The 9,990-nt window shown below is 33.2% G+C and overlaps 1 protein-coding gene across 1 annotated transcript; it reads right to left on the bottom strand.

Annotated features, from left to right (window-relative positions):
* Nucleotides 1-210: 210 nt before the first annotated feature.
* LOC131604193 (protein kinase PINOID 2-like) lies at nucleotides 211-2,173 on the bottom strand. The gene is made up of 2 exons (XM_058876655.1): nucleotides 1,530-2,173; nucleotides 211-1,395 (listed from the first exon to the last, which is right to left on the bottom strand). The coding sequence occupies exons 1-2, from the start codon at nucleotides 2,114-2,116 to the stop codon at nucleotides 531-533; spliced, it is 1,452 nt and encodes a 483-aa protein (XP_058732638.1). The 5' UTR covers nucleotides 2,117-2,173; the 3' UTR covers nucleotides 211-530.
* Nucleotides 2,174-9,990: the final 7,817 nt, after the last annotated feature.

Consider the following 9,990-nt stretch of genomic DNA (forward strand, 5'->3'; position numbering starts at 1 on the left):
ATAATAACTCAATCTTTTCCTAATGGATAGTAATAATCACCGTTCTTAACAACAATTCATGGAAAAAAGATGACAAGAAAAAGCCCATAGAAGACAGTTCCTTTTTCTTTCTTTCCTTCATTCGGTGAAAAGGACATGTGAATGCGCAGATAAAAATAAAAAGCATACAATGTTATAAAGTATTGTTAAAATAAAGGTCATCTTTTTTCATTCAATTTTCTCATCAATATTCACAACTGTAATTATTATCATCACATGACTTCATAAACTTTCATGAAAATCACATTAGTACAATTATGGGATCCTACTTTTCTTCACCTAAAAATCCTCAACTACCATAGCTATCATATAGTAAGAATAATCAATATTATAATAATGACCAAATAACTCAATTCAATGCATACAAAAAAACTTCATAATGTTCTAAACTATTGTAATTACATTTCACATAATCATAGTGATACTAGTACTATAATTTTATTGAAACTCTAAATGTGTAATTTTTGTTAAACATAGACATAAACATACATTTAGAAGTAATCAAAACGATGATTAGGTTGAAATGGTTGATCTCTATCTTTCTTGCTTAACTTAGGCACCATAACCCTATTCCTAATCTTGTTCTTATCACTAGGAACTTCAGGAGGTTTAACTGATCTAATCAAAGCCCAATTAACACCTTTGAAAAACTCATGTCTTTTAATCTCAACAGAACCCAAACAACTTCCAATTCTCTTATTTGGATTCTTCACCAACAATTTACTTATAAGATCTTGAACTTTCACCATCTCTTCAAACTCATAATTACTATTAACAGTAATCCTAGGAAAAGACAGTTCTTGTTTAAGAATATTTACCAATGTTTTCTCATTGTTCTCACCTTTAAAAGGTGTTCTTCCATATAACATCTCAAACAAAAAAACACCAAATGTCCACCAATCCACTGCACTTCCATGACCTTGTCCTAATATAACTTCTGGTGCTAAATACTCATGTGTTCCAACAAAGGACTTCGATCTTGCTTCAATTGGTTCCGCTACAAAATCAGGATCAAGATCAACCTCAAACTCCTCTTGAACATTCTCTCTTATAACTGTTTCAACTGTCGTTTTCTTCTTCTTGCTTGATGATAATAAACATGATAAAACTGGTTGCATGGGTGAAATGCATGAAGGTGTTGAAGCTCTCTTTGTAGTTGATTTAATGCTACGTTCTAACCTTGTTTTGCTTCTTAACAGCTTCGGAACGACGTCGCATTTAAGAGAAAGATCAAAATCTGATAGCATTATGTGTCCATCTTCTCTTACCAAAACATTCTCTGGCTTTAAATCTCTGTATACTATTCCCATCATGTGTAGATATTCTAAAGCCAATAGTGTCTCAGCTGCATAAAACCTGTTCATAATAACTGGTTAATACTTAAGTATGAAGCAAAGCACAGACACAGACACCGCAAACACTGATACTGACACGTCAACACACGTCGACACTGATAATAAAAAATGGTAGAGAAAAAAGTTGTAGCTTACTTAGAGGATGATAAGGAAAAGCGCTTCCCAGGCTGGCGTTGGCGAGAAGCATATAAATCACCACCAGGACAAAACTCCATGACCAAACAAGAGTAATGAGAAGCATCAAATTCAGTGTAGAGAGTAGGCAAGAAAGGATGATCAAGCATACGCAGAATCTCCTTCTCCATTTCCGCTCTCTGAAGCTTCTTTCTTATTGCAAGTGCTTCTCTATCAACGACTTTCATAGCATACAAACACTGAGGCAAACCCACAACCGGGTTTCTTATCTGACAAAGATACACATTTCCTATGTCGCCGCTTCCGAGTCGTTTTAGGAGTCGGAAATGGTCGAGTCCGACTCGGCCTTTGTCGAGTCGGAGTCGACTCATGGCCTCCCATGCAACTTGGTTTGCTTTGTGAGGTTTGGCGTTGGAGGGTAGTGTTGAGGAGGTGTATGTGGTGGTGGAAGAGACGGAGACGGAGCTTCCGCGACGACGGCTTCCGAAGCTGAGGTTACTCATCCAGCTTCGGGTGGAGTCTGGTACGGTGATGGAGGAGGAGCTGCTGTCGTAGTCGGGTTCGTCTTTGTAAGGTGTGGTGGCCATGGATGGTGCTAGGTAACATGTAAGAGTGTTGGTTAGTTTGTGAGAGATTTTTGTGGGCTTCACATTGTGTTTGTGAAGTGTGGTTTTATATGCTGTTTTTGATGGCATTGGTAGCTAGCACATGCGTGACGTGTAACGATAATAATATATATTTTTTTGTAAAGTTTTGTTTATGATTTATGTGCAAATTTTAAATTTAATTTAAATTAATTAAATATTAAAAATGTCGGTCGCAAGGCCGGATACCAAGATTTCCAAAAAAAAAATTAAATATTAAAAACTTGTGAGTGGTGTAAAATGCGAAAAAAAAATTTAAATAACAACGTTTAAAAAAATATGTTTTTCAAAAAATTTACCAAAGTGTCTAGGTTTTGAAGACTCCCTGGAGTATGCGCCAAATGAATTGGCGCATTAGTACAAAAATTAGGAGTATGCGCCATATGATTTGGCGCAAATGTGAATTTTTTTTTTTTTTTACTTTTCACAAACACATATACGCCAAATGAATTGGCTAATTCAAAAAATTTTATACTAATGTGCCAAATGGTTTGACGCATACTCTAAGGGATCCTGCAAAACCTAGACATTTTTGTAAATTTTCTGAAAACCTTGTTTTTTATGTAATTTTTTTTATAAACATTGTTATTTAAATTTTTTTCATCGTAAAATGCTCAATCTTTAATTTTTCTAATGAATGTGTGACTTTCTTATACTTATTTCTCAATACTTTCAATTATATTAGTTTATTTTATTTCATTTTTACAAAATCAGTTTGAAAAATATCAACAGTGTCCCTCTATATAAACTCTTTTAAAATTTTATGCTTAATCAATATGAAATTTGAGATCTTCTCAATAACTTCAAATCATAAAGTTGAGATCTAAGACCATGACAACGCACTCAACAAAACAACGCAGTCACACTATCAATAATAATAGTCATTCGATTTAGATATGATGATCTAAATATAATTTCAATATTTTTTTAATTTTATGATGAATATTAAATATATATTATTTCAGATAGTCATAGTAAGAAGCTATTGACTATAGTAAATCAATTTATTACATCAGAAAATCAATTTGCATTAATTTATTAAGAGAGGAGTGGGAATTTGTTAGTGGCATTGATCAAACCCTGATCTCCTTAATATTCATTCAGCATCTATCCTAATTCCTAACCTATACCTCTAAGTTAATAACAAAATATAAACAAAGTTACAATGACTACTTTTTCTTTTATCTATTTTAACTTAGTGGCATTATATACTACATTATTGGTTATATTAGTATAAATCATACAGTAATGAAACAGTTAAATCCCATATTTGGGTAATAAAAGCAACGTTTTGAAGAATTTCATATATTATATAGTTCACGGAAAAATTAACATAATATATAATACCAATAAATAATGTACTATATGATAAAATAATAAATGAAGACAAGGAATCTTTTACTGAATGAGAGGCTACAAGGCAAAACATGTTCAACTTAGAAAAAATGTCAAAAGAACAACAGTTAAGATTCTTGAAAAAAATGATATTCTATATGGTAGGCAACGATTAGGATTGAGTAAGTGAATCTTTAGATTTTATGCTAGTCATTCGATTTTGTTTTTCAAATTGGATTATGATTTTTAGAGAAGGAATGGTGGGAAGAGGATATTGGGGCATTTTTTGGGATCAACTCACGTTGGTGTTGTCTTGTAGGATTGTGTAAAATGTGACGACCAAAAGGTATAGTAACTAAAAAGGTTTTTTGGTGCTGTTGTGTGAAATGAGGCATGCTAGAGCTCAGTCTCTGGCACGAATCCACTACGTTTTGTTCTCTCTAAAGTTATTTTCAAAAGGAATATGCCCATAAACTTTACTATTCTAATTTCTTTTTAAACAGTTGAACTATATAATTATACGAAATTATATGAATATGTGATATAAATTAATAGTATACTTTATTTTTTAGTTTTTTAAATCAAAATTCAGTTTTTCATTGTAAATCGAAAACATGCCATTAGCTGGAAATTGAAATTGATAGAATGTTTTTCCTACCAAAATTATCAAATTTGGGTTTTTTTTTAATTAAAAATGGAAGAATGCTAAAATTATATCTAAGAAAATTGAAATTATTGATAACTTATCTGGTATGGACCAACAAAACTAATGAGTTCTAAACTATTGTGAATTTGAGTGTGAATAATTAGCTCTCATTGGTTTAATTCATTTGCTTTTCGTCAATAAACCTCAACTTTAGTGTATATTCGGTATAGTTTACGTTATAGTGTATATATTGTGTTGTCGTGTAAATATCATTGAGTTTAATTATTTTTATCTTATTTTTGTAGGTATTAAAGCATTGATATTTATTTATTTTTATATAGGAAATTGAATAAGCTTTCAAAGGCTTCGAACTAGGCGCAAATCGGAGTTACGGTTATCAAGTTATGGAAAAAATACAAAATTATCTTTCTATTGAGCGGGCTAAGCGTGGATTTTGGCGCTAAGCGCGATCTGGGCAGTTTTGAAAGTGTATAAATAGGGAAAAAGCATATATTTAAGGTATGGTTTGGGTTTTTTTATCCCATTCCATCACCACTCGTTCTTTTGATAAAGAAGCTTGGAAATCAACAAGAGAGGTTGAAGATTGAAGATTGGAAGTTGGGTTAGCTTCAATTTTTGAGATATCAAGGTTGGGGTTTTGCTCACCTTCTCTCTTCTCTTTGTATGATATCTTCTCTTGTTGGGATTTTGGATGATTTCACCATTGTTATATGTATTTCTTTTGATCTTTATATTGTGAACTTTGTTTTGATTCAATATAGATGTTAATCTTTTTTCATAATATGTTTGATTTGTATTGAGAGATTTATTTCAAAATATTGATTTATGATTATTCATCTACCGATAACCAAACTCTAGAGATAGATTTGAGAATTGATATTCACTCTGTATCAGATTTGCATGTTTGCTTGTTGTTTGAGATGTGGAGATATCCGCTAATAATCAACTGGTATAATCCTACAACGCCGCTCTAGACATAGATGGTATTGACGAGTGATACGTGATAGTAGAGATAATTAACTTTGTTCACATGCTTAAATTAAGAGAATGCATATTGTTATAGGTTTTTATAGATCATGGGGTTATTTGTAGTCCATTTCTGATTTAGTATCGAGGACATCTTTGCCTCTGTTCGATTCTAAGCACTAGAGAGTTTCACACTCACAAGAGTATTGGTTCTTAATGCTCTGTGTTGTTAAGTTGCGTGAGACATCGCCGATGAGACAATACCCTTGTTCTCTCAACTTTTCGTTAGAGATAACCTCAGTTGTGAGTGATACGTGATGATATTGATGAATACTTAGGTTGCAATTACCTGATTGATAGAATACATATTTTGTACTTTATACTTGTAAAAAACTCAATCCCGAAAAGCTCTTTTCTCTCCTGTACTTTACTTTTCCTTTTTATATTTTGTACTTTATACTTGTAAAAAACTTTTGCACATTTAAGCTAAAAAACATAGTGACTATTTAACGACATTCTTTCCCTCGCACTAATCCCTATGGAGACGATAACTTCCCGAATAAATATTTCCAAAAATTTTGTTGCTTGCCGCTTTACCACTTCAACAAAATGGCGGTCCAAAACATCACCAACCATTTTTTGGTAGAGAGAGCTTGAAAACAACTATGGAGCTTGCATAGGGATGATCCGGGGTGGATTGATCATTGATTAGAACTGACAAATTAGGAGACTTTGGGTTCATTTTTCTTCCTCTTTGTGTATTATCTCTTACTTGGGTTTTGTATATGTATTTACTTTGAACTTATGTATATTTGTCGTCCATGGCGTTATATTTATTTTGATTTACAAATCTTTGTCGATTGTCATCTTAGACTTTTGCTCTGTGCTTGGTGTTTGGGTTGCTAAAGACATATACTGCTCGAATCCTTATCTAGGATGATTATATGTTAGTTTCTGGATTCTAGAGATAGATTTAGAGCTGACATTCACTTGGGTATCTGTTCTTAATGCCTTTGTGTTGGTTGTGTTATGTTAAGAGATCGTCGACGCGAGTAACACAGTTGTCTTCTGTGTTGTTAAGGTTGGTTGAGAGACTGCCTCCGAGATGATATAGTGGGTGTAGTGGTTGATACTTGATGACATTGATGAGTATTGTAGATTGAGTATAACTGGTCGATAAGTTTAAGTTTGTGAGAAGTAGGTTATATGCAATGCTTATAAGTTTCTTATCTCTGAAGAATGAATTCTTTCTTATTCATATTTACTTTTCTGTTTTTATGCTTTACCAATTCCATCCAAACTCATAAATGCGAGACTTGTTGAACGATAATTCAGTACCACTAATTCCTATGGAGACGATAATTTCCCGGATAAATACTTCTAAAACTTTTGTTACTTGCCGCTTTACTACTTCAATAAAATTGATTATGATATGTTTCGTTGGTGCTTTAGAGATGAACGTTGATGTGAGAGATACGTGATGACATTGATGAGTATTAAAGGTGGAGTATAACTAGTCGATAGGTTTAAGCTTGTGACGAGTAGTTTAAATTCATGTCTGATAAGTTTCTCCTCTCCAAATAATGCATTTATTTTCTTGTTCATACGTTTTTAATTTATCCATTCAAATTCAAATTCAAGAACGCGAGACCTGTCAAACGGCAAATCGATAATCACTAATCCTTGTGGAGACGATAATTTCCCGGATAAATACTTCCAAAAAATTTGTTGCTTGTCGAACCCCAAAATATCACCAACCATTTTTTTGGTTGAGAAAGCTTGAAAATAACTATGGAGCTTCCATACGGATGATCCGGGGTGGATTGATGACCGATCGGTGCTGACAAATTGGGAAATTTTTGGTTCATTTCTCTTTCTCTTTGTGTATTCTCTCTTAGTTGGGTTTTGTATATGTATTTACTTTGAACTCATGTCTTTTTGTCGCCCATGACGTTATATTTAATTTGCTTTACAAATCTTTGTCAATTGTTATCTTAGATTTTTGCTCTGTGCTTGGGGTTTGGGTTGTTATAGACATATACTACACGAATCCTTATCTAGGATTATTATCTATTAGTTTCTGGATTCTTGAGATAGATTTAGAGTTGACATTCACTTAAGTATCTATGCTTAATGCCTATGTGTTGACTGTGTTGTGCTGAGAGATCGTCGACACGAGTAACACGGTTGTCTTCTGTGTTGTTGAGGTTGGTTGAGAGATCTCCCCCGAGATGATACAGTGGGTGTTATGGTTGATACGTAATGACATTGATGAGTATTTTAGGTTGAGTATAACTAGTCGATAGGTTTAAGTTTGTGAGGAGTGAATTATATGCATACCTGATAAGTTCCTACTCTCTGAAGAGTGAATTCTTTCTATGTTCAAATTTACTTTGTGGTTTTACTTTAACTAATTCAAACCCAAACTCAAGAACGCGATACTGGTCGAACGAAAATTCAATAATCACTAATCCTTGTGGAAACGATAATTTCTCGAATAAATATTTCCAAAACTTTTGTTGCTTGCCGCTTTACCGCTTCAGCAAAATGGCGCCGTTGCCAGAGATTGATGTTTAGATATTGAATCGCATCGCGATAGTATATTTGTTTTTGAGTTTTGCACATAATGTTCATATCTTTTATATGATGTAATTAGACTTATACATGTATACTTGTGCATTTATGTGTTCATATTTTCAATACTTGTAAATTTAGTGTATATGTTTGTTTTTCTTCACATTTGCTAAGTGTTTGGTTAGGTGTCATCATCGCTGGAACTAACCGTGTAAAGAGGAAACTTGGAGGAATGTGCATAAATAACAGACGTTGAACTAGCGATGTAAAACAATCATGTTATATTGTTTTGAATTGTTGTAGTATAGGTAGTAAGGTGAAATTGACTAAACAAATTTAAATTGGACCAGCTTTGAAATTCTAAATCTTCATTTTTAAATTTGTTTATCAATTTTCACCTGATCTTTCAATATGTATATAATTGTTGTTTAGTGTTTTATTTCATTGTTGTGTTTGTCGAAGAGCTTGTTTTAAGTAGCTTAAGGAAATTTGAGATGATTTTTCCAAGTTTGATCGTTTCAACTTGCGAGTGTATGGTAATGATTTTGTTAAAGTTTTGTACACGTTCAAGGTATATGTTTATCACTTTCTAGACCTTAGCATATTTATGATACTTAGGCTTTTTACAACTTCTATGTCATTCATTCTTTCTTATACTTATTCGTTTGTGAATCAATTTAGTTCCCACCTTTCTTGTGAGAAAGATTTTCATTGTTTACATATGCTGGAGACTACAATTCTTGTTCTAACTAGATTTTATTATGCTTAATCTTTTGTTTGTGTTGATTATATGAAAGCATAAAAATGATCAAGGCATTTATGTTCATTTTGAGCACAGCTACCTAGCCAAATAGTCAATTTCACCTTGTGAGTGTGTGATCATTTGTAACCCCTTTGAGCCTTTTGTCATCATCCATGTTGTTTGAACTTGATGCTTGTCTATGAGTATTAATTTCACTTTTTGCATGTGTAACTCGGTGGGAGAACTGACTTTTATTTTTATTTCACAAACAAATGTTGCGGTGAGAAAGAGTCGCCACCTACTTTTATTTTATCCAATTAGGAAAGGCAAAAAGAACAGGAAAGACCTTTTGAAAGATTTTGAGTTCGGGGGGTAGGTTATACAAAGGGAAGGTGTAATCACCCTTTGTATCCATGGTTATCCATGGGCTCTTAATTGCTTAGCTCACTTTGTTTGTTTGAAATGTTTGAAAGAGTGTAGAGTGTGTGTTTAGAAAAACAGTTTTTATTTTTGAGAACGTCTGAAAAGACAACGTTAGAAAACGGGGTGTGAAAAGCATTTGATTTGTTGTGAGCAAGCACTTAAGAGTTACCTACCCTAAGTTTGTAAGGTCTTTCCTATCCTAAAAACATTCCTTGAACGATAGTACTATCCATACCATATAGAGGCAGGTAGTCCTATACATTGGATGTGCGGGTCATCGAATCGTCATAGGGGTTATCCATACCATAAAGAGGGTAGGAAGTCCTATGAGATGTGAATAGTCATAAAGGCAACAAGTAAGGACACCTTAGCAATCGAAGGGACTATCATCATTTATCGTAGGAAGCTCGAGGGACGAGATCATTTTATCGTAGGCAACTCGAAGGGACTATGATCTTTATTCCGAAGGGACTATGATGATTTTAATCGAAGGCAGCAATTACTAAGGTATCCCAGCACTCGAGGGACTTGACTATTTAATCGAAAGGCAGCATAAGAGAGGAAACCCTAGAGGTGAGTGTGTGAACAGTAAAAAGGAGTGTATTATATTCAGATATTTAATCTTTTGAAGTTAGTGAGCTAACGGTTCAGTTTTAGTCTTTCCATGCAATCCTATTAGTCATACATCTAAGCAGTTAATATAGGTGCAGAAAGTAAAAGCAGCAAAGTAAAAGAGTCCTAAGCTATTACATGGCTTTGGGGCAGATATATAATAAGAGGTGCGGAAATTAAAATGCGAAGAAATAAACCTACGCTATTACAAAAAACCTTTTGCAACCTATATATCAATTTCTAGAATTTAAATGAACGATTAAATAAATAATAATGAAAACAATCATGCGACATTCATTGGAGTTTGAGATGAGAAGAGAATCGGGAGAAATTAGTAAAAACGTTTGAGTTTGAAGGTGGAAGAGATTAGGGTTAAAAGGTGGAAACCTAAACTTAAAAGTCTAAATTAATTTTAATTGATTGAATTCTAAGTTGATTAATTAATTATTGGTTAAAACCTAATTAATTAAATCGGTTAAAAAACCTAATTAATCGTCT

This window comes from Vicia villosa, linkage group LG1 (genome assembly GCF_029867415.1).
Source record: "Vicia villosa cultivar HV-30 ecotype Madison, WI linkage group LG1, Vvil1.0, whole genome shotgun sequence".
Taxonomy (NCBI): domain Eukaryota; kingdom Viridiplantae; phylum Streptophyta; class Magnoliopsida; order Fabales; family Fabaceae; genus Vicia; species Vicia villosa.

Bases quoted from the DNA above. Each gene is read 5' to 3' on its own strand.
- LOC131604193 (XM_058876655.1), bottom strand. From the start codon at position 2,116: ATGGCCACCACACCTTACAAAGACGAACCCGACTACGACAGCAGCTCC. The intron at 1,396-1,529 runs GTAAGCTACAAC...TATTATGAACAG, and splicing joins TTTTCCTTATCATCCTCTAA to GTTTTATGCAGCTGAGACAC.